Source organism: Hibiscus syriacus, unplaced genomic scaffold (genome assembly GCF_006381635.1).
Source record: "Hibiscus syriacus cultivar Baekdansim isolate YM2019G1 unplaced genomic scaffold, ASM638163v2 tig00003721_pilon, whole genome shotgun sequence".
Classification (NCBI taxonomy): Eukaryota; Viridiplantae; Streptophyta; class Magnoliopsida; order Malvales; family Malvaceae; genus Hibiscus; species Hibiscus syriacus.
Genome location: NW_024061981.1, coordinates 3,302,184 through 3,328,147, shown reverse-complemented (window position 1 = coordinate 3,328,147; position 25,964 = coordinate 3,302,184). Strand labels below are relative to the sequence as shown.

General features: G+C 35.1%; 2 protein-coding genes and 1 pseudogene across 2 annotated transcripts; 2 read left to right on the top strand and 1 right to left on the bottom strand.

Annotated features, from left to right (window-relative positions):
- The first annotated feature begins 1,967 nt into the window (after positions 1-1,967).
- LOC120182728 lies at positions 1,968-8,604 on the top strand (annotated as a pseudogene).
- Positions 8,605-17,182: 8,578 nt separating this feature from the next.
- LOC120182718 lies at positions 17,183-17,739 on the top strand (the record flags this gene model as incomplete). Its single annotated transcript, XM_039187608.1, has 2 exons — positions 17,183-17,209; positions 17,287-17,739. Coding segments are annotated over exons 1-2 (480 nt in total), but the record flags the coding sequence as incomplete, so codon positions are not given.
- A 2,123-nt stretch (positions 17,740-19,862) lies between these two features.
- On the bottom strand, positions 19,863-25,017 carry LOC120182200 (DEAD-box ATP-dependent RNA helicase 39-like). Its single transcript, XM_039187202.1, has 9 exons — positions 24,422-25,017; positions 23,818-23,913; positions 23,435-23,623; positions 23,161-23,301; positions 22,534-22,674; positions 21,090-21,232; positions 20,852-20,981; positions 20,678-20,726; positions 19,863-20,179 (listed from the first exon to the last, which is right to left on the bottom strand). Exons 1-9 carry the CDS (start codon positions 24,950-24,952, stop codon positions 19,878-19,880), a joined length of 1,722 nt encoding a protein of 573 aa, XP_039043133.1. The 5' UTR covers positions 24,953-25,017; the 3' UTR covers positions 19,863-19,877.
- Positions 25,018-25,964: the final 947 nt, after the last annotated feature.

Sequence of the window (25,964 nt, the reverse complement as noted above, 5' to 3'; positions counted from 1 at the left end):
TTCCACGGAAGCTGCTCTCAACCTAGCGTTGGGGGTAACCTACTACCCTACCTCCCCCTTACCCCATTGAATATGTGAATAGGGTTTTGTTATTGTTGTTGTATTTAAAAAACATAAAATTTTTAAAATAACCCCAAAACTTTGAAAACATTCATTTCAACCCCTTAACCCACACCAGCCGTCACACTTTGTCGTCGGCGAAGCTCCACCCGACCTCACCTCCCCGGTGACCAAAACTCCTATGAAATCGTGATCGATCGACGACGAATCGACGTTTTATACCCTGTAAACCCTAGGATGAAAATCTCAATCCCACACGATTCCGATGGCCAATCGACAACATATGACTAGGAGGATGGAAACGACTACGTCGGCAGCAGTGGTCGTGGTTGGAAAGGGTGACGGTGGCAGGTTAAGGTTAGGATTTAGGATTTTTTTATAATTTAAGAGAAATTAGTTTTTTTATAAATATAATAATATTTTTTTAGAAAAATAAATTTCAAAATCATCAAATTGTGATACGTGTCACTTAACGGAAGAAATTAACGTTGTTGACGGTCTAGACACCTAAAATGATAACGTTTGTGACGTTAGACACCAGGATGAGTCAAAAATACTTTAGGCACCTATTCATGAAAAGTGATATAGTTTGAATACTTATTTTATATTTAAGCAATAAAATATATTAATCTTAATATATTTTTTATAAATTTATAAAAATAGTATTTTAATAATATTGAATAGATTATTTAAATATTCTAAAAAATAATAATATTAATTTTTATATTAAATAATATTATTTATTGTAATCAATTTTATAATAAAATATTTTTCAAAAATTTTAATTTATTTTATAAAAATTATTTTCGATTAAATAAATAGACCCCACTAATGTAATAATTTTATTTATCATTTTACAGCTTTTTTTTTACTTCTAATGATGAAAATAAAAGTTTACCCCAACTTTATTAATTGTTGGTGTAGTTACCTCATTTTAAATATTTTCTATCTTTAATTTGTCATTAAAAAAACAAATGGAGCATCATAAAATTTATTTTATGATTTATTAATCTTTTAGTCCGTGTTGAAGGTATTTCTCCATAACATAAAAATATTAAAGTGATTGAATTATTAAATAGGACTCTAATGATTCGCCAACGTAGCAGTCAACGATCTAAATAAGTGTTTAATGATTCAATTCATATTTTCGAGAATAATTGTTGGAGACTCAAATGGTGAATATGCGAGCATGATAACTTATATGTTGTTCTCTTTCTCCATAAATCTAGAAACTTTTGCTTGCTTTGTATTATTTGGTCTACGTACCAGAACTGATAACAGTTGAGATTATGCATGATTATACACAAAAGATCATTTTTTAACTCTCTTTAGCTCTATGTCTCTTATCTCTAGGAGGTCTTTTTCCACTAGTAGGTTTTTTTTAGAATTCTAGTGTGGATGACAAGCAAGCCTATATTTCTTGGCTTCAATAGGACTCCTTACGAGCGTTGCGTTGTTAACAAGGTTAACTACGAATGATTATTTTGTTACAAATCTTTAACATTAGTAATTAATTTATAACTTTTGAAAGTTAAGTGGAACAATTGAAAATTTACTCAAATTTTAATGACCCATTCACCTAATTTAATGATTATTTTGAAGGTTAACTATGAATGATTATTTTGTTACAAATATTTAACATTAGTAATTAATTTATAACTTTTGAAAGTAAAGTGGAACAATTGAAAATTTACTCAAATTTTAATGACCCATTCACCTAGTTTACCCAATAAAGAATCTGACGAAAATAAACTAAGAAGACAAGTATAGCCTAGGGTTTCCTCATTTTGGTGCGAATGTCATTTCTTTCTCATCTCTTCATTAAATACATTTTTTTCAATCGATAAAATATAAAATATAAAAAATTAAATACAATATATAACGTTGTTTTGGCAGGGGAGATTGAAGGAGGTAATGGCGGATAATTACTGGAATCGTCAGCAGTCAACTTCTTCGATGCTGTCATCAGGTGGGATACTTAAACGACCTCGTAATGACTACGGTATGCTTCTTTCTTTTCCGTTTTAAATCATTTTCTTTCCCTTTATGGCGTACAATTTCTTGTTCGGTTTAGCTGCTTTTGATATCAGTATAAGAAAATTCATAATTTTTTTATTAGGTTGGTGGAATTTTGTTCGAACTTTATGTTGGAAGATAGAAAGAAAGCCAAAGAGAAAACATAAGAAATGAAAGAAAATAGAACTTAAAGAATCGTCATCTTTCTGGATTCATCGCCAAAGAATCTGATCTGCTCAATTCAATAAAGAGACTATTTATGGTGTAGTCTCGATTGATGAGCAACTTGTAGGAATTATAGAAATGAGTTGTCAATCTCTTAAGTTAAGAGATTCTGTAATTATTTTCTGTTTTTCAATCCCTTATTTCAAGGGATTACATCTCCTAGGATTAGTTTCCTTTCTTAGAATTTCCTAGTTTAGAGGCATAATTTGTATATAAATATGTAATATGTTCTACTGAATGTACACAAGAATAAAAATAACAGACTTGTCTGTTTTCTACAGTCTGTTTTCTACATGGTATAAGGTTAGAGCGATCAATCCGATTTTCGCTTCTCTTTAAATCAATTCATATTCAACTCTATTTTTTCATGGCTAATCCGGATCCCTCAGCATCCGAAATCACTTCCCAGACTAGCCCCTCTCAATCTGATTTTCAGATTTCAAATTTCAAATTTTCAAAGCAACAGAGGAAAAATCGCCTTTGGTGTGAACATTGTAAGAAGCCAGGCCATATGATATATCAATGTTGGAAGCTGCACGGAAAACCAGCCGATTGGCAGCCCACACGGTCCAGGTTTCAAAAGGAGCCTCATATTACCTCTCAAGATGATTCCTCAAACAGTTTTAGCAAGAAACAGATAGAGGAACTGCAACAGATTTTGGGCAGTATGACAGCCAAGCCTACAAATGTGACTTATACTACTACTGATGGAAATAATCCATATGCTTCCTTGGTACAATGGATAATAGACTCGGGTGCATCAGATCATATGACATGAAATATTGATCTCTTGGAGGAATATAGTGAAAGCAGCTTACCAGCTTCTATAAAACTAGCAGATGGCTCTCTCACTACAGTCAAAGGGAGTGGTTCTGTTACATTAAACAAAAATCTACTACTTCATAATGTCCTCTATGTTCCTAGACTTGCATGCAATCTGTTGTCAGTCAGCAAATTAATTAAAGATTTTGGTTGTAATGTTGTGTTTGGTACTGGTGGTTGCATTTTTCAGACACAGGGCTCGAAGAGGGTGATTGGCAGTGCTAGGTTGGGCAAAGAATTGTACACCCTTGGAGGTAAAGCATCTCATAATCATGCCTTATCCAGTGCTCTTAGGAAACCAATTTTATCTTCTGATCTCAATACCAATAAAATTATGTTATGGCACTCTAGATTAGGTCACCCTAATTTTTTTTATCTTTCCAAAATGTTACCGAACTTATTCATTAATAAAGATCCATCTTTGTTTTCCTGTGAAATTTGTCAAATGGCCAAACACACCAGAAAACCATATATTCCAGCTAAATTTGAACCAACAACACCTTTTTCTATTATCCATAGTGACATTTGGGGCCCTTCTCCTGTCAAAAGTATTTCTAGGTATAAGTGGTTTGTGTATTTTATAGATAATTACTCTAGGACAACATGGGTTTTCTTAATGAGAGAAAAATCTGAGGTTGAGTCTCTCTTTAAAAGTTTTTATCAAAAAGTTGAAACCCAATTTGACACAAAAATCAAAATTCTAAGGAGTGACAATGGGAGTGAGTATTTGAATAAAACCCTTGGGTATTTCTTTAAGGAAAAATGCATTGTTCACCTTATTTCTTGTGTCAACACACCTCAACAAAACGGGGTAGCAGAAAGGAAAAATAGACATCTTCTAGAGGTTACTAGGTCTCTTATGTTTGCTGCTAATGCTCCTAAGTATCTTTGGGGGGAAACTCTTCTTACAGTCACTTACCTCATCAATAGAATGCCAAGTAAGACCTTAGATTTCAAAATTCCTACTAAGGTTCTGTTTCAGCTGTATCCTCATTTTAAACATTTAAACTCGAGTCTTTCTCCTCGGGTGTTTGGGTGTACAACCTTTGTTCATATCCACAACAGAGGGAAATTAGATCCTAGGTCCATAAAGTGTGTTTTCTTGGGCTATTCTTCGAGTCAGAAGGGTTACAAGTGTTACTCACCTTCCACAAAAAAGACCTATGCCTCCTTTGATGTTACATTTTTTTGAAAACCAACCTTATTTTTCAGGAACAGAAATTCAGGGGGAGAGTTACAAGGAATTTCAGCCTGTTCAAATCGATATTTCTTTACAGCCTATCATTTCCTTACCTATTATTGTCTCTCCAAAGCCGGCTAGCACTGTCCCAGTTCCTAGGGAGGGTGATGGGAATAACCTAAATAACTCTGATGAATTACCTTCCTCCTTATCTCAGCACTCTAGCCCGTGCAAAACACCTTCCACCACTACAAAAAATGCACCTAACAATGACTCTGAAACCATAACTCCCCAACCGAAATAACTCAGTGTTTAATCAAGAAGAAGGAAAGATATTGCTAAAGAAATCAGTCAGCTTAGCATTTGCCAAGAACTAGATTCGGATCCTGTTGCAGCTGAAACAGAAGGTAATGATGGTTACCAAGAGGCTACTACTGGTGATCTTGATGACTTTCCTATTGCTATTAGGAAGAGGGTAAGAAAATGCACTGCTCATCCCATAAATAAGTATGTTGCATATGGGAAATTACAGTCTAATTTCAGGGCCTTCACTGCCAGCATTAACACTGTGAAAATCCCAAGAAATGTGACAGAAGCATTTCAATCTCCTGAGTGGAAAAAGGCTGTGGAAGAAGAGATAAAAGCGTTGCAAAAGAATAAGACATGGAGTTTGACAGATTTGCCAAAAGAGAAGAGAGCTGTTGGATGCAGGTGGATATTCACAGTCAAATATCATTCGGATGGGAGTGTGGAAAGATACAAGGCAAGGTTGATTGCTAAAGGTTTTTCTCAGTCCTATGGCATCGACTACCAGGAGACTTTTGCACCGGTTGCAAAATTGAATACCATCAGAATATTGTTATCAGTAGCTGTTAACATGGACTGGAAATTGCATCAGCTGGACATAAAGAATGCTTTTCTGAATGGGAACCTTGAAGAAGAGGTATACATGGAGGTCCCCCCCCGGATTAGAAGGAAATGTCACTAAGAAAACTGTGTGCAAGCTTAATAAATCCTTATATGGCTTAAAACAGTCTCTCAGGGCTTGGTTTGATCGATTTGCTAAGGCTATGACACAGAATGGTTTCAAACAAAGCCAAGCGGATCACACATTATTCAGAAAAATTACACCGAGTGGTAAGATAACCCTCCTAATTGTCTATGTAGATGATATAATTATAACTGGCAGTGATATAGAAGAAATAGAAAAGCTAAAGATAAATCTTGCAAAGGAGTTTGAAACCAAGGATTTAGAGAGTATGAGGTATTTCCTGGGTATGGAAGTTGCAAGGTCCGAGGAAGGGCTGGTCATAAACTAGCGTAAGTATGTTTTGGATCTTCTTGCAGAAACTGGGATGCTCGACTGCAAACCAGTTGAAACTCCAATGGAGCCATGCTTGAAATTTTGCAAGGAAAGGAATGGAAATCCAATAAACAAGGAAACCTACCAAAGGTTAGTTGGGAAGTTAATCTATCTTTCACTGACCAGGCCTGATATTGCATACTCAGTGAGCATTGTCAGCCAACATATGAGTGATCCTCGAGAAGAACATTTGGAAGCTGTTAACAGAATTTTAAGGTTCTTGAAATTTACCCCAGGAGCTGGATTTATATTTAGAAAAAATCAAGACAGAACAGTGAAGGTTTATACGGATGCAAGCTGGGGAGGTGAATTAAATGATAGAAGGTCAGTTAGTGGCTACTGTACCTACGTTTGGGGTAATTTGGTGACTTGGAGAAGTAAGAAACAAGTTGTTATCTCTCGAAGTAGTGCCGAGTCAGAGTTTAGAGCAATGGCTCTCGGAATATGTGAAGGAATGTGGATTAAAAGACTGCTCACGGAACTGGACTTAGATGATAAGAAGAATTTTGAGATTTTTAGTGACAGTCAATCAGCTATGAGTATAGCAAAAAACCCAGTGCATCATGATAGAACGAAACACATTGAGATATACATACATTTTATTTACGAGAAGATCAACAATGGAGTTGTAAAACTGCAGTACATTCCGACGAAGAAACAGCTGGCAGATATCTTCACCAAAGCCCTTCCACGAGTGACTTTTGATGAGATGTCATTCAAACTGGGTATATACAACATATATACACCAGTTTGAGGGGGAGTGTAGGAATTATAGAAATGAGTTGTCAATCCCTTAAGTTAAGATATTCTGTAATTATTTTCTGTTTTTCAATCCCTTATTTCAAGGGATTACATCTCCTAGGATTAGTTTCCTTTCTTAGAGTTTCCTAGTTTAGAGGCATAATTTGTATATAAATATGTAATATGTTATACTGAATGTACACAAGAATAAAAATAACAGACTTGTCTGTTTTCTACAGTCTGTTTTCTACACAGTCTGTTTTCTACTGAATACTATAACCAAATTGATAACAACATCAACAAACTGCTAACACTTGGAAAGTTTAAGTGCTCTTGTTCCAAATAATTAGTTCAATATTCAATAGGAAGCTTAGGTTTAAGATATCAAGTGCTTTTTAGTGAAGAAATGGATGACCATTGAAACCAAAGGCATAGAGTGTCTTTAACCTGTTGTTATTTTCCTTTCTTTTTTATTTACTTTTTGATTATTTAAAATTGTTTCCTTACCCTTCTTTTTATTCCTTTTCGTTTTCAAATTTCCATTTTGTACAAACAAAATAATTGAAGTTGTATGCGCATATTGCATAGTGGCTAATTGCAACAAGTTTACCTTTTTTCATCTTATATAGCTGCCAATTGTTCGAAATTGCAGTCATTTACTTTTTGTTTGATCTTTCCAGTTTGTTTGTAATGAGTTTAAGAATTGTTTCAGTTATGCATATATCTTGGTTTTAAAAGGCACATCTAGGCGAAAAGGGTCCCTGGACAGGGCGTACATTTATACTAAAAAGTTTATAAATCAGTTCTAGAGTATATTCGTACCCACTACACAGTGGTTCACTTTACTTCTAAAGAACTTAAGCTCATGTTCTTTCACCATTGCTTGTCCCTTCCTCAAGATCATACTACATACGTGATATGTTTTTGATGGAAGAGGCTATTGGAGTTTGTTAGGAGAGTTGTTCTAGTTGTTGCAAGCTAGCCTAAGTTGTTAGTTTGTTTGAAACGGTTAAGCCAGTCCATGATGGATCAAACTCCTTGTGTTGATCTGCTAGACTATGTTGGAGGCTACATAAAAGCTTAATTGGTTAAGGGCCAAAAATCATCTAATGGCCTACATTTCTCTACTTTATATGCTAGTTTTGCTAAACCTAATTGTGTTTGCAGCAACCGTTTATTTAACTCTTCCACATCCAACTGGATTCATGCATTTTTACTTGAAGAATGTGCTACTAACTCTACCATTAATTGCCTTGGTAACAGCAGTAGATGAGATTCATTGTATCATCTCAAAGGTCATTTAATATAAAACGACTCTACCATTAATTACCTTGGTAACAGCTATAGATGATATTCATTGCATCATCTTAAAAGTCTTTTATATACCATTACCTTCCTCTCCTTTAGCCTCTGAAATCTTTGAGCTTCTATTTTCATTTCTTCTCTAGTCAACATCTAAAATCCACATAGAGGCAATCAGTGGAAGATCCAAACGATGGAAGAGCAAGTAAACTTTATCTCCTATTCTTAAGGCGGCCGAAGCGCGCGCCTGACGCCTATCAGAAAAGCCCCCGAAGCGCGCGCCTATGGGCGCCTCCCGTATTTCGCTCACCCCAACCCAGACGGGCGCAAAGTCCATCGCCTGGCTGCGCCTTGCGCCTTTTAAAACCAAGGCATATATCATGAAAGATTATATGAAATATACATATATCGTATTGAGAAAAAGTTGTCACAAATATTCTATATTTCAACTTTCACAGATCCCCCACCTTCTGGTCTGCATCCAACTCGTGAGATGCACAATAAGTTGGCAAGATATGATGATCATGGTGTAATCCTGTCTGAAAGATACGGAAACAATTGGATCGGCATATTATCATTATCTCCAGAGTGCGGTACCCTCGAACCTTTCACTCGTGTATTTATCCCCCATCATGTATCTCCTTTTTTGTTCTCTAAAGCATTCGCTAAATTGCTTTTGAAGCAACTTTCTTCTTTAACTTCAGGAGAAGCTAGTACATTTGGTGGGCTGGAACGTGGTGTTGCTGGTGCAATGCCTGCTTTTCTAATGGCTGATCCTCCTGTTATGGGTCGTCCTGCATCTGCTGCTCCAGATTTGGCCCTAAATTGTCGAAATGTTGGTTTTGTCGGTCAATTTCCCATGGACCCGGTGTCAAGGCTGGGTATATTAATTTAGGGTTTGTTTGTTTAATTGAAAACAATTTCTGGAAAATGAATTATATTTTAAAAAAATATTTTCCAGAAAATATTTTACATTGTTTGGATGCTACATTGTAAAATGTTTTACATTGTTTGGTTAGTTTTTCTAAAAACAATTTATGAAATATGTTTTTTAAATGTATATATTTTTTATAATTTTCTTATTATTTACCTTTTAATTTTTAAGTTATTTTTATAAAATTGTATTTTATAAAATTTTGAAATTAAATGTTTTATTTCTATAAGTACACCAAATTAAATTTGTAGATAATATAATAATTTATGTTGATTGTGTTATAAATACACAATTTTAGGTTTGAAGTATTCATGATACTTTATTTATTAGCATTTTTAAAATTAAATTTTAACTTATAATTAATATTATATGTAGGTTTAATTGATATAATCTTGATAATGTATTAAAAATATATTATCAAAGTAAATAATTAAAATTATATCATTATTAAAACAGCAATAGTAGTACACCACATTTTGAGGAAAATTTTGTAATAAGACATAAATATAAAAAGATGTTCAAACATTGATGAAAAGAGAAGAATAAAAAAAGTCGAGTTTACTTAATAGGAGGGAAATATAGAAAGAAAGAAGGTAAGAGATCATCATTTTCTATTCTAATGTATTAAAATAATTCATTTGAAGTGTTTAGACAATAGAAAAATGAAGAAGTTAAAAGTAAAATTTACATTTCATAACATTCATATGTCACAATTGAACTTCTACGGTTACATTAATTATTCTTCAAATAGCGAAACCTATGCTTCACTCCTTAGTATTGTAGCATACTAAATACACAATGGGCCGAAAATTGAGGATCTACTTGTACAAAAGCTTCCATACCTCCCGTAAATTAGAGGATGCTGTGGTTGGTTGAGACTTCTCCAAAAGAGTTGCATTTACATTTGGGATGGTAAGACGTCGGAGTACCTCAACATTGAGGTCCTGAAAATGCACTTCAGCTGCACCCTGAAGACAGATAAAAATGATGATGAAATTTTACCAAATACTCCCATCACAACATAGTTTGGTCAAGTATGCATGAATTTACCTTGAGTCAAGAAAATATCCCAGGACGTCCGTGGCCACATCCAAGCTGAAAACAATTAGATGAAACTCAGCAAACAGAACAAGCCAAGATATTAATGACATCTATCTAGATCTATATTCACAAATTCAATATTTCAAGTCATTATTATTAGGAGTCAAATGGCTGCTTCTTCAAGTCAAATTGTCCGGGTGATAAGAACCTAACCAGAAACCAAAGCTGAATACTATGTATGCTAGAATGTATTACAAAAATTCATATGCCACTCTAGTAATATTTAATTACACTTGCCACATTCAAACCAGAGGGACCTGAAAAAAACAGCTATAAAGCAAAAGCTACACTGACTCATGCAGAAAATCATCACAGACAAAACCAGTACGAAATAAAATTTCCCCTGAACAACATATGGGTGTTGGCCAGTATCCACGGTAACACATAAGTCAACTAATCAAACTATTAGTCTGTCAAAAAAAAGGTAGGAAATAAAAACCAATGACTTTGTGCAGGCATGAATTATCGTTCCACTTTTTTTTTTTTTTAAGAATATTCAGTAAACACATAGCAACATGACATTTCACTAGGGACCCTAATAATAACACAAACAATCTATCAAGTCGGTTAGGATGGCAATCAAGATTCCAGAAGTGAAGCCAATATCTCGGAGTGCCATTTTTGAGCCATATACAATCAATTAGAATTAGGAGCCCACCTCCAACACTCATCACCACGTGTTCGTTATTTGAAAAGATGCTCAAAATGCATTCATCAGAACAAGAAAATCAATATGAGAGCAGGCTATGAAAATAAATTGATATGATTATTCAAAAGGTATGAAAATAGAACTCGCCACGTATGAATTTCTGCAGAGCAGGCTAAAATATAACTCCCCACTTGTCCCAATGCCAACAAGGCATATTCAGCTATCCATGAAGGGTGCAACATGGGAAAACAAATCAATCAATTGTCGGTGCTAACATAAGAGAAATATGCATATAATGTAAGTTTCTTCTTTTTATATTAATGATTCTTGCATGTTAAAAGCCATTTGCAGAAACCAGAAATTTGACCTCAATCAATTAGGCCTAAATGATTCTCCCTTGCTCGAGGAAGCTTGTCCCCTAAAACCAACCACCTTCAGTTTTTTCCCCATAGAATTCGTACTAGTGCTCTTCTTCTTTTCTACTGCAGATGTTTTTGCAGCCTTTGAGCTTTTCGAGACCCCAACCATTTTCTTTGAAGGTTTGGCTGGACTGTGTAACATCCCAAAATACGGGTTAGTGACTAAATTGTAAAATTTCAGAGTTTGGTGATTTAAGTAGGATATTTGTACAGTCTAAAGATTTGTTTGGAAATATTTCCTGAAAGTTATTAGTAATTATCAAAGGAATTAAAGGGCAAAATGGTCATTTAGCATGAAAGATATTTTTTATCTCTTTATTAAGAGATAAACGTGAGTTGGGGAAAGAGTTTCTGAAAACTCTTTCTTCTTCCTTTCTTCTTCTCCAACATGCAGGGCAAAGGTAAGGTTTTCTAAATTGTTGGTTATTTGTTAAATTAAAGATTAGGTTTTGATCATTAGATGATAACTAAGCTTAAGGAAAGTTTAAGTTGTCTTATAATCAAAAGATGAAGAAGTTATAAGAGATTAAAGAAAATGAGTTTTTATATGAAATCATGGAAAAGAGTTGATAAGTTGAATTTAAAGTTAAATTTGACTTGTCATCATCCTAATTAAGGAATATGAAGTGTTAGAATTGTATTTAGAACATATTGAAATTTGAGTATGATTCTTGAATTTCATATGAAGGATAGGATTTTGAAGTTATAGATGATTTTCATGGATATAAGTTGGTTTAAGTGATGGTAGTTGAATTTAATGACATGATAGGGGTTTAAAATAGAAGAATTAAGTGAAGAATTGATGATTTTCGGGGTTAAAATACCAATTCTGGTTAGAGGGAACCGATACCCTATGAAGGGAATCGATTCCCCCTCTTGGACGAAATTTTTCCAGAATGTCCAGGGGGTATCGATTCCCCTGGGGGGGAATCGATTCCACCCTAAAGGAAAAATGAAATTAGGTTCAATAATCTGGCTTAAGTTGTTAACATCAAGTTTAAGGTTTAGGCTTCTGATAGTTGTTTTGAAATGTTATATTTATGTAGATATTGAGCCTAAACAAGTTATGGAATAATCAAAGGATTAGAATTGATTCAAATCAAACAAGGCTAAGGTGAGTGCAATTTTTATTGTACTTATATTATTGAACGAACATTGGCTTGCGATGAGCCAGTGATGGAGTTACTACGGTAAGAAGTGACTCCTAAATTGTTATTTGATTTCATGATTTTTATATGTGCATGAATACATGAAATGTGTATAGATTATTATAAATGTTACATGATATACATGCATACATGATTATGCTATGAGACATGACCATGTGAAATGAGAAAAACTATGTGAATATATGAAATGACATATGAATATGCAAAATGTGATACATGTGATATGATATGAAATACATGGTTACACATACATGTGGTATGTGACAGAAGAGAAAGAACAAGTGATGAGAAATGTATTCATCATAAATGCACATAGTATAGGATACGAGAGTTATAGGTATAGTTGGCATGCCAAGAGTCGAGGGTTCTGTAGTCCTTCGGGACGTAGTGGTCCTACGGGACATATATAGCAGTCCTTCGGGACGAATACTGAACTAATGTTCGGTGCCCCATGAGGGAATTTATACGAGCTGTGGTGACAGCATTTGTGCACAACCTCGATGAACTCACATACCTCTATTCTCAATAATATACATGGGCAATACAATTGAAAGATAAATTAAAGTGAAAGTGGCACAAGAAGGTAAGTGTTACATGTGCTTGACATGCTTATATATGTTATCATGTGATAGATACATGCATGTTGAAATGTCATGATCAAATGATAAGAATGCACATTCATGAATTTGTTGTTAAATGTTTATTTATTGCCTCACTAAGTCTATGACTTAGCGTGTAAGTGATTTACACGTAGGTACCAAGAAACGTGAAGAGCAAGAATAGAAGTAGCAAGGACAGTATTATTACTTGAAGATCAGATCAGAAGTAATCAACAAGTATGTATTTTGGCGTGTATAGAGTGTTGGCATGTAATAAGTCGTTAATTATGAATACTCTGATCAAACTTGTATTTTGTGGTCTCTCTGATGTAAATTAAAGTATTTTGTTTTAAACAAAGTTTTAAATTACCCGGGGTATTTTCTTTGTGTCCAGATTTGAAAAGTCAATGTGACACATCGGACTTGTATTCGGGTCGGGTACGGGTTGGGGTGTTACAGTTAATGGCATCAGAGCTAAGGTTTAGTCGATTCTCGGCATAAACCGGAGTCTTGAGTGTTTTATAAAGTATACATGCCAACAATATAGTGAAAACTTCTGATCTGATGGAATAGTAAGTATGCTGTTGTGCTAATAGAACTATATGATTGTATTTTTATAGATGTCCGGACAAGGTAGTTCTAGAAATGAAGTGGGAGATGATATACCCGCTGAAAGCAGTAATTCACCTGCCCTGGCCAGGCAGAGTGAAGAACAGACACCCTCTGGAGTGCCTGTGAATGATCAAGATGTATTCTTTAGAACTTTAGACGCAGTATTGACGCGTTTTCAACCTCCTGTTACTTCAACTCCAAAAATGAATGTTGCGAAAGAGTTAAAGGGATTAGGAGCTCCAGAGTTTAGAGGGGAAGCCGATGAAGGTCCTGTTACTGCGGACCTTTGGCTTAATGACGTGAAGGTCATGCTTACGGGACTTCATTGTTCCGATGCTGAGAAGTTAGATGGGGTAATTTCCTTGTTGAGAGGACAAGCAAGGATTTGGTGGACCAATGTTACATTGAGGATGACTAACGCCCAAGTAACTTGGTCGTTATTGTTAGAAGAATTCAAACATAAGTACATCGGAGATCAGTTTGTTCGCCAAATGAAGCAAGAGTTCATGAATCTGAAGCAATGGAATCACACCGTATATGAGTACGAGTGTGAATTCAATAAGTTGAGTCGCTTTGCTGCTGAGCTTGTTCCTACTGAGAAGGATGCTTGTGAGTGGTTCGTAGAGGGGTTACGTCCTCGGTTGAAGGAAATGTTGATTGTATTGAATTTATCCTCGTTTCAAGAGGTAGTCAATCGTGCCAAAGCTTTGGAAAGAGCTCAGAATGAGAGATTTGAAAATTCAAGGACTCAAACAATCAAGAGAGCGGGTGCTTCTTCGAGTTCCGCACCGTCAAAAAGAGGCAGAGATGCTGGTTCTCGACCTCAAGCTAGATCGGAGTCAGTAGTATCCTCAGCTAGAGGATCAAATCCGATGAGAGGCAGACAAACTCAATCAGTGGGATCTGGAGCTGGGAGATTTAACCAGAGTCAAGATAGACAATGCCAACATTGTGGAAAGAATCATCCTGGAATATGTAGAAGGATTTCTGGAGCTTGCTTTAGATGTGGGGAGACCGGACATTTTGTTCGGGATTGTCCTAGAGTAGTCGATGAATCTGCGCAGCCAGAGAGGTCTATTTCTACAGGCCAAAGGGGAAGAGGTAGAGGCAGAGGAAGAAATCAGTCAAAGTCCTCTGCTCAACAAGAGATACGTTCCACTGCTCGAGTGTATAATCTCAGGACCAATGAGGATCGGGATGAACCGGAGATTTTAATAGGTACTTTTCTGTTGTTTGATAAACGGGTTATGGTATTGATTGATACGGGTTCTACATATTCATACATTACTAGTAAGTTAGTAAGAGAATTGAACATTCAATTAGAAGCTACTAACAATGAGGTGATAGTGACGAATCCGTTAGGACACAGTGCTCGGGTAAATATGGTGAGTCGAGGGTGTCCCATACGAATTCAGGGAATTGAATTCCCTGCTAATTTGATGGAATTACCATTTGAAGAATTTGAAGTGATACTGGGAATGGATTGGTTATATCGTTATTATGCTAATGTCGATTGTAGACTGAAAAGAGTAACGTTGAGAAGTCCAGAAGAGGTAGAAATTGTGGTGTTTAGTGAAGGGTGGAATCCATTGGCAAATGTGATCTCAGTGATGACGGCAAAGAAGTTACTGCTACAGGGATGTCAAGGTTTTATTGCTAATGTACTTGATGTTAGAACTAAGGAAAAAGGGATTGAAGAAATTCCTATCGTTAGAGAGTTTTCTGATATATTTCCTGCAGAATTACCAGGTTTACCTCCGGACAGAGAGGTAGAATTTCAGATTGAGATAATGCCGGGAACAGCGCCCATTGCCATGTCACCATATAGGATGGCTCCAAAAGAGTTGCAAGAATTAAAGATTCAATTACAAGAATTACTGGACAAAGGTTTTATTAGACCAAGTGTATCACCTTGGGGAGCTCCAGTTCTATTTGTTAAGAAGAAAGATGGATCAATGCGTCTTTGTATCGATTACAGACAACTCAATAAAGTAACCATCAAGAACAAGTATCCACTTCCCCGAATCGACGATTTATTTGATCAATTAAAGGAAGCTTCAGTGTTCTCAAAAATCGATTTGCGTTCGGGTTATCATCAATTAAAGATTCAAGAGAAAGATGTTCCAAAGACGGCGTTTAGAACAAGATATGGTCACTATGAGTTTATAGTGATGCCGTTTGGAGTTACGAATGCACCAGCTGCTTTCATGGATTTAATGAACAGAATTTTTCAACCCTATTTGGATCAGTTCGTGGTGATTTTCATTGATGATATTTTAATATATTCAAAGTCAGAGGAAGAGCATAGTTCTCATTTGAGGATTGTCTTGCAAAATTTACGAGACAAGAAGCTTTATGCTAAATTCTCTAAATGTGAATTCTGGTTGAATGAAGTGACATTCCTTGGACATGTAATTTCTGCAGAAGGAGTTCGAGTGGATCCTCAAAAGATTAAAGCTATTCTGGAGTGGGAAGTTCCAAAGAATGTATCAGAAGTTCGAAGTTTTCTGGGGTTAGCTGGTTATTATCGAAGGTTCGTTAAAAACTTTTCGATTATAGCTTTACCTCTAACTAAGCTGTTGAAAAAGGAAATAAAATTTGTTTGGACTCAAGAATGTCAAGAGAGTTTTGAAAAGTTAAAGAAGATTTTGACAGAAGCTCCAGTGTTAGTCCAACCTGAGTCTAGCAAGGACTTTGTAGTGTATAGTGATGCGTCTCATAATGGCTTGGGATGCATGTTAATGCAAGAAGGCAAGGTGGTGGCCTACGCTTCGAGGCAATTAAAACCTCATGAGAAGAATTATCCGACACACGATTTGGAGATGGCTGCAGTAGTGTTCGCTCTAAAGATCTGGCGTCACTACTTGTATGGTGAAAAATGCTACCTGTATACGGATCACAAAAGTTTAAAGTACTTGATGACTCAGAAAGAGTTGAATTTAAGACAGAGAAGATGGGTGGAATTTCTCAAAGATTATGATGTTGTGATTGATTTCCATCCTGGAAAGGCAAATGTGGTAGCGGATGCCTTAAGCCGAAAAACGTTTGCAGCTTTACGAGCTATGGATGCTAAATTATCATTAAGCGGAGATGGTGCAATTTGTGCAGAATTGACTATCAAACCATCATGGTTAGATCGAATTAAAGGATTGCAGGAAAAAGATGAAAAATGTTCAAAGAAGTTGCAGCAAATAAATAATGGAGAGAGTACAGATTATGAAATCAAGTCTGATGAGAACTTGTATTATCGAGAGAGATTGGTAATTCCGGATGATGATGAATTAAAGAATGATTTGTTAACGGAAGCTCATTGTAGTCCATTGACAATGCATCCGGGAGGGAACAAAATGTATATGGATCTCAAGAGTTGATATTGGTGGCCGGGAATAAAGAAAGACATTACAGAATTCGTATCTAAATGTTTGATTTGTCAGCAAGTTAAGGCTGAGCATCAGGTTCCGTCGGGACTGTTACAATCAATTTCAATTCCTCAATGGAAATGGGAGAATGTAACGATGGATTTTGTCACGGGGTTGCCTTTAACTCCGAACAAAAGAGATTCAATATGGGTGATTGTAGACATGTTAACTAAGTCAGCCCATTTTATTCCGGTACGAATTGATTTTTCTATGGATAAATATGCTGAGTTGTATATTAGAGAGATTATACGGTTACATGGTGTACCTGTTTCCATAATTTCTGATCGGGATCCTAGATTCACGTCACGATTTTGGAAGTCTTTACATGGATCATTGGGCACACGACTGAATTTTAGCACAACATTTCATCCTCAGACAGATGGTCAGTCTGAACGAACTATCCAAATTCTGGAGGATATGCTAAGAGCTTGTGTAATTGAATTCAAAGGATCATGGGAAAGGTATTTGCCACTTGCTGAATTTGCGTATAACAATAGTTATCAGTCAAGCATCAAAATGGCTCCATATGAAGCTTTATATGGAAGAAGATGTCGTACACCCTTGAACTGGTATGAACTTAAGGATCGAGAGGTTATTGGTCTTGAGTTGATTCAGGATACGGAAGAGAAAGTTCAAGTCATTCAGAATAATCTGAAAGCTGCAGCTGATAGACAGAAATCATATGCCGATTTAAAAAGGAAAGAAATTGAGTTTCAAATCGGAGATAAAGTGTTCTTGAAAGTGTCTCCGTGGAAGAAAGTATTGAGATTTGGACGTAAAGGAAAATTGAGTCCTCGGTTCATTGGACCATATGAAATCGTTAAGAGAGTAGGACCAGTGGCATATCAATTGGCTTTGCTACCTGAAATGGAGAAAATCCATAACGTCTTTCATGTCTCCATGCTGAGGAAATATCGATCCGATCCATCTCATATTGTGACTACTGAAGAGATCGAAGTTCAATCAGATTTGACTTATGAGGAAGAACCTGTTCAAATATTGGCTCATGAAGTCAAGCAATTAAGGAACAAGACTATTCCATTAGTCAAAGTGTTATGGAGAAATCACAAGGTGGAAGAAGCTACGTGGGAACGCGAAGAGGACATGAAGATTCAATATCCCCATCTCTTTGAACAATAAAAATTCGAGGACGAATTTTCTTAAGGGGGAGAGATTTGTAACATCCCAAAATACGGGTTAGTGACTAAATTGTAAAATTTTAGAGTTTGGTGATTTAAGTAGGATATTTGTACAGTCCAATGATTTGTTCGGAAATATTTCCTGAAAGTTATTAGTAATTATCAAAGGAATTAAAGGGAAAAATGGTCATTTAGCATGAAAGATATTTTTTATCTCTTTATTAAGAGATAAACGTGAGTTAGGGAAAGAGTTTCTGAAAACTCTTTCTTCTTCCTTTCTTCTTCTCCAACGTGCAGGGCAAAGGTAAGGTTTTTTAAATTGTTGGTTATTTGTTAAATTAAAGATTAGGTTTTGATCATTAGATGATAACTAAGCTTAAGGAAAGCTTAAGTTGTCTTATAATCAAAAGATGAAGAAGTTATAAGAGATTAAAGAAAATGAGTTTTTATATGAAATCATGGAAAAGAGTTGATAAGTTGAATTTAAAGTTAAATTTGACTTGTCATCATCCTAATTAAGGAATATGAAGTGTTAGAATTGTATTTAGAACATATTGAAATTTGAGTATGATTCTTGAATTTCATATGAAGGATAGGATTTTGAAGTTATAGATGATTTTCATGGATATAAGTTGGTTTAAGTGATGGTAGTTGAATTTAATGACATGATAGGGGTTTAAAATAGAAGAATTAAGTGAAGAATTGATGATTTTCGGGGTTAAAATACCAATTTTGGTTAGAGGGAACCGATACCCTATGAAGGGAATCGATTCCCCCTCTTGGACGAAATTTTTCCAGAATGTCCACGGGGTATCGATTCCCCTGGGGGGGGAATCGATTCCCCCCTAAAGGAAAAATGAAATTAGGTTCAATAATCTGGCTTAAGTTGTTAACATCAAGTTTAAGGTTTAGGCTTCTGATAGTTGTTTTGAAATGTTATATTTATGTAGATATTGAGCCTAAACAAGTTCTGGAATAATCAAAGGATTAGAATTGATTCAAATCAAACAAGGCTAAGGTGAGTGCAATTTTTATTGTACTTATACTATTGAACGAACATTGGCTTGCGATGAGCCAGTGATGGAGTTACTACGGTAAGAAGTGACTCCTAAATTGTTATTTGATTTCATGATTTTTATATGTGCATGAATACATGAAATGTGTATAGATTATTATAAATGTTACATGATATACATGCATACATGATTATGCTATGAGACATGACCATGTGAAATGAGAAAAACTATGTGAATATATGAAATGACATATGAATATGCAAAATGTGATACATGTGATATGATATGAAATACATGGTTACACATACATGTGGTATGTGACAGAAGAGAAAGAACAAGTGATGAGAAATGTATTCATCATAAATGCACATAGTATAGGATACGAGAGTTATAGGTATAGTTGGCATGCCAAGAGTCGAGGGTTCTGTAGTCCTTCGGGACGTAGTGGTCCTACGAGACATATATAGCAGTCCTTCGAGACGAATACTGAACTAATGTTCGGTGCCCCATGAGGGAATTTATACGAGCTGTGGTGACAGCATTTGTGCACAACCTCAATGAACTCACATACCTCTATTCTCAATAATATACATGGGCAATACAATTGAAAGATAAATTAAAGTGAAAGTGGCACAAGAAGGTAAGTGTTACATGTGCTTGACATGCTTATATATGTTATTATGTGATAGATACATGCATGTTGAAATGTCATGATCAAATGATAAGAATGCACATTCATGAATTTGTTGTTAAATGTTTATTTATTGCCTCACTAAGTCTATGACTTAGCGTGTAAGTGATTTACACGTAGGTACCAAGAAACGTGAAGAGCAAGAATAGAAATAGCAAGGACATTATTATTACTTGAAGATCAGATCAGAAGTAATCAACAAGTATGTATTTTGGCGTGTATAGAGTGTTGGCATGTAATAAGTCGTTAATTATGAATACTCTGATCAAACTTGTATTTTGTGGTCTCTCTGATGTAAATTAAAGTATTTTGTTTTAAACAAAGTTTTAAATTACCCAGGGTATTTTCTTTAAGTGTCCAGATTTGAAAAGTCAATGTGACACCTCGGACTCGTATTCGGGTCGGGTACGGGTTGGGGTTTTACAGACTGTGTGATTTTACCGACACTTTCTTTGAAGGTTTGGCTGGAGCGCGTGATTTTACTGCAGTTGTGGATTTTCCCTCGGATGTGTTCATAGACACATCTTTAGCCTTGTTTTTCTGATTTGACACCTTAATTAGCTTAACATTCTTCCCCTTCTGCTCAGTAATCCGAGTCCTTGTAGTATCCCTTCGGACGTTATCAACTGTAAGAGATTCCAAACTCTCGTTCTTTCTTATTGCTTCCTCGATCCTTTCAGCCAACAACAAGTCCTTTTTAGCCACCAAACTTGTTACTTTCCCTGAAAAATAAAGATTGTGTTATTTCAATTTGCTGAAAGTAAGATCCTTTACCACTTCAAAGAATAAAATTTGTCACATATTAAGAACTTCTAAACTTGATAAAAATGGCCTTGCCTCTATGTGAAGGAAAATAAGACATGGATGGCATTGAATGTAAAAGACAAAGAAGATATGTCATTAGATATACCTATATATAAGGATTCTGAAAATGAGTTCCCTAAGGGCACTTGTTAAACATTAGGAAAACCCTTACACAAAAGAAGATTCAATGAACAAATTGATCTCCAATGGAAACAGTTTATTGATGATAATACCATGGTAGCTTGGGAAATATGATGCATAACCAAAAAAATTTTTGGTAAATTTCCAATGGTACACTTTACCATCGGTTGAAAGAAGAATTAATAGAATTGCTGAAGTTGATAAAGCATGTTTAAAATTATGTGAATAGAAATAAAACAAGTTATGCATAGACTTGAAATGAAATGGTCACTGACCCTTGGCACCCATTCGTGCAGTTCTTCCAGTGCGATGAAGGTAGTCAATCTAAAAGGCCAAAGAAAAGTAAGACCAGATAGAATCATAAAAAAGGGCGCAGAAAAGAAAAGGATTCGAATTTGAGAGAAGGGCAAACTAAGACTCAAACAATTGATCAAAGATACAATGCTTACAGAGTTTAAGGGGAAATCAAACATGATAACATGATTAACATCCAAGTCCAGTCCTCTAGCAGCCAAGTCGGTGCAAACCAATGTGGGACAATCTCCATCATCACTCTTGAACTTGTTTAGGTTTTCAACCCTGTTTATATGAGAAAATAGCTGGACTATTTACTTTCGACCCACATCAACATACTAGGGGCATTAAATCTAGCACTAGATATTCCATGTGCATCTTGTAATATCTCACCTCTGTTCTGCAGGCACCTCACCATGGTAATTGACAGTAGATATCTGATTTTCGCCAAGAAAATGATCTACAGCACGGCTAGAGTTCAATGTATTACAGAACACCATCACTCTGTTCCCCTTGGCTAAACTAGGCTCGAGAACCTGTCATGACATCACAACTAAACCTAGGTAAGTTGCTGTAATTAGATTGCTAACTAGCTCAATTTGACTGTTAAATATATTCAGCATCCAATTTCACTACAAAAATTAATGTTTGTGAAGAAAATCTTGACAAATTTTGTCAAAATACTAAAAAAACTATTTTTCAGAGAACACGCTGTAGACTTGTTAACATCATTACCGAGATCCTGCCAGATGGGTAAAAGAAAGGTAGGCAAGTCGTAAACAGCAGGATTTTAGTGCCCATAATGTATAGGTTGGCCAAAGGCTTACACTTTGCTTGGTATAAAGGATGGAAAGGAATGAAGATGGAAACATATGTTAATCAAATGGTTAAGATTCATATATGCTTCCGTACTTTTCTTACTTTGTAGCTTAACTATTAGACTAACAAATTTCCATCCTCACCCGTTCCATCCTCAGTACCAAGCCAAACCTTACGATAAAAGCAATAGGCAGATAATTTGAGTTACAAAGCAGCTTCAATGTGACAGATTTCGAAAATCTTAGGATATTATTATTAACCATCTGGAAATTTTCGAGCACAAATGCTCTGCAATAGAATTTCCATCTACCCAGTGCTTGCATAAACTGTTGACAGCACATCTATATTGAGAAGATTACACACGTTACTTCTCCTATGATGCAGATCCTTCTTTTTAAAGCATCCCAATCAAATTTAAAATCAATAAGCAAATAGGTCCAGACTCCAGAGGTTTAAGTTGAAAGTAATGCTTTACTAAAAAAAAAAAGTTGAAAGTAATGCTACCACACCCTAAGCAATTTAGACTAGTAGCAATAGTTCACAAGTAGGCCATGGAGTAATACATGACTACCTTGTAATTGGAAAGGGAGCAACAAATGGCTACTACTATCATATTAAAGCATGAGTATACAACATACAACTAAATGGGAATAGTTGAGAAAGCCCAACACAAATCTAAGACCACTGCAAACTGCATACATAACTGATGTGGGAGATAATGCCACTTAACACTCATATAAAAGGATTGGATTTAATATAGTTGTCAACCTAGATGAGTCCTTGATTTCAAAACTACATTAACTATGATAATTTTAAAATCGTTCTGGTGAATCAAAATTGTAAAAGAAAAATGTAAGAAGGAATCATAATCAAAAGCATAGACTTGGTTTTTGAGGGATCATTATTTCAAAATTATATGTTGAATTCTACCAGATGCACTAGATTACATAGGAGATACCCTCTTTGAAATAGTTTCATGAGTATTAACTATTAACTAAAGGATATCATAGGACTAGACCTGCAGTAATGCTTCCAGCTTGTTTTCAGAACCTGAAAGTTTGATGAAATCATGCCGAGCAGATGCTACTTTCTTGTGCAGCGTTGACGTTCGTAGATGTTCAATTCCTTGAAATTCCTCATCTATCAGTTTCTGCACAGCCTGAAAAAATCACAGATTTTAAAATTTGAAATTATTACTAAATCCATAGCAAATCATTAAAATGTTATAATAAACCTAAACATCAAGGAAGTAACTATGTGCCTAAAGTTTTTGGAATTAAGTTAAAGTTTCCAAATGTAGATCACTGAAAAGATTCTAATACTTTGCCTTCAATATGTGCCAACATTAAATCTTAAAAAAGTTGCTCAATGTTGGAAGCAATATTGCAGATTCACCACTAAAATCTAATGCCCCGGACTACAAAAAATAACAATAATCACAACTGTAATGACTGAAAAAGTAAGACAGAGAGAATTTTTATTGCAACATCCTGATCACCAAAAATCTAGTAGATCCCAGTGAAAGTAAATGGAGTAACTGTAAATAATATAAAGGTAGATAACGACATTTTATGAGCAAAAAAGAAACTTAATTTCAACAGTGGCGCGTAACATGAACAGCAGAAGAGTAAGTAAGGTAGCAAACCTTTGTCATTGTAGCAGTAACTAAAATAGTTTGAAATCCTTGACCATTGGGTTTCAAAGCACGGTTTTTAAGTGGACCAAGAAACTTGCGAATGTCAGGACCAAAGCCACGGTCAAACATAGTGTCTGCCTCATCCAAAACCTAACAAAAGATGGAAATATTGACAAGTTTATAGATTACCAAAGCTCTTCATAAATAGTCAAACAAAGGAGAAATGTGCTTATTTATTGTAGGACACTGAACAAAGCTGTGTAAAATATGTTACCATCCTTACCAAGTATTTGATATCACCATAAACCATGTTCCCATCATCAATATGTTGAAGGACCCTGCCAGGGGTTCCAACTACCATGTCAATTGGGTTATTCAAAGAATCCTCTTGTGGTCTTAGCCGGCCTCCGCCACTGACCATAGTAGACCTAAATCTTGCGTGATGACTGATAGATTTTGCCACACGAAAAACCTAAAAGGCCACGAATGTTGATCTTGTAACAGAAAGAAAATCAACTAGAATGGGAGAATAAAAGTCAAAGAGAGGATTCCTCTATGCTTTTTCTCATTAAAACCATGCATGAGACTTTGATCTCACAGGAGCCTAAGTTATAAAGCCAAATTCTATAAATGTTGAATACATTCTGAGGGGTAAATAATATTAACCTGCTCAGATAGCTCCCTTGTGGGACATAGAACAATGGCTCGAGGACGCCTGGGCTTTGTTAGCATACCTAGCATTGCCTCATCCCGCCTCAGCAACTGCAAGACAAGAAAACAGAAGCAAACTGCTTTTAGATTCTTTTCCAGTACCAACATAACCGACATGATACTTGTTAGTTGTTACTGCTTCAACTGATAGATGTAAGAAAGGAATACTCAAAAACCAGAATCACGATTTCAATGCTGTTGAATGCGGATGCAAAATCATACACGGTATAATGAGAATGCTAAGAAACCAAAATCACAACTCCAATGCAAATTAGTATTCAGTGCCAAACTCAACAAAAATACAAAAAGAAATACCACTAGTTTCAATACCTCCACAAGGCCTGATGAGATAAACATCCAAAGCACGATGGAATCAATCAAACCCCGTAAAGGAAAAAATATAAGAAAAATGCAGCGTCCAATCACTAAATACAGGAATTAAAGTAAGTAAAATAATGGGTAAATGAAAGGAAAATGAACCAAAGAAACTGCTTAAAAAACCAAATTTATTCTAAAAACAACGATTGACCCAAGAAAAAAAATGAAGAGAAAGGGAGACCTGAACAAGTGGCAACATGTAAGCAAGAGTCTTGCCAGATCCAGTATGAGAACCCAAAACCACATTTTTCTCTTCCAAAACGGAAGGAATCCCAATACACTGAATCTCAGTAGGAACTTCAATCCCCATCTCTCTAACAGCACCCATTACTTCTTCACTCAAACCCAACTCCTCAAAACTATCCACCAAAACTTTCTTCTTCTTCCTCCCCTTATCCCCATTCTCTTTAACCAAAACAGCCAGGTTTTCTCGAGGCCTAGAGGGTGATGATGAAGAATGGGTTTTAGCAGAATCCTTAAGATGTCTGATTCTGAGCCTTTCAAGTAGCATGAACTGTTTCAAATCGTCAGCTGATTCAGAGCTTGTGGGGACTAGGGATGGGGCAGTACAAAAAAGCTTAAACCCTGGTGAAACCCTATAGGGTTCAGGGAGTTTGATGAATGGGTAGCGTGAGAAATGTTTGGTCGAGGAAAGAAGAGAGACAGAAAGGAGAGTTCTTGAAGTTCCTGCCATCGTAGTTTTGTGCACCATGCTCTGCACCCAGATAGCTTTTGCAGCATTAGCTTTCCGGAAATTCCCGACACAGAAAGCCGATGAGGTTAGAAGGATAAATTTTTTATTTAGTCACTTATCTATTATTTAATTTTTATTTCGGTCATTTAATTTTTTTAAATTATATTGAACATTATGTTTTATTTTTATTTCGATGATTAATTGCTAAAAAATTAACAGTTAATTTTTTATCACTATTTTTTAACAATAAATGACTAAATCAGAAATAAAATATAATGTTAAACATAATTTAGAAAAATAATTGGGTGACTAAAATAAAAGTTAAGTAATAGGCGGTGACTAATTTAAAGATAAGAAAATAGGTTCAATATCTATTTTCTATAATATTTTTTTTATTTTAATACCTTAAGTTTGTATGGTATTTTTTGTTTCTTAATTCCTCGTTCAATTTAAATTTATTTTTAATTAAATTTAAATAAAAAACTCATTTACCACTATAATATATTTACGTAACTTCAATTCTCATTTTTAATAATTTTTCTATTTTAGTTCATTTATTTTATATTTTATTTAATTTGGTCCTTTGACAATAATTTTTTTACAAATTATTTCTTTCGATCAATTTCACGACTCCTTTATACTTTCATCAATAATTCATCCTTAAAATCTATTTTTTAAAAAATGAATTTATAAATATATTTTATAATTTTATATAATATTTAACTTATTAAATAACATTACAAATTTTACTTGCACATATAAAAATATATATGTATACCTTACAAAAAAATTGAGCCAACTCGTACCATGTAGTATTATAAATCATTATAATTAAATTGGAATATATATTTTAACAACTCGACGTTTGAATTCAACTCGAATTTCATAAACTCAGTTTGACTTTAAAAAAATCAAATAAAATTTAAATGATAAAATATAACTTGTTAATTTCTCTAACATGTTTTTTTCTTCTTAATTTGAATAGATCGAATATTCATTACTAATCGATATAAGGAACAGAATTAGGAAC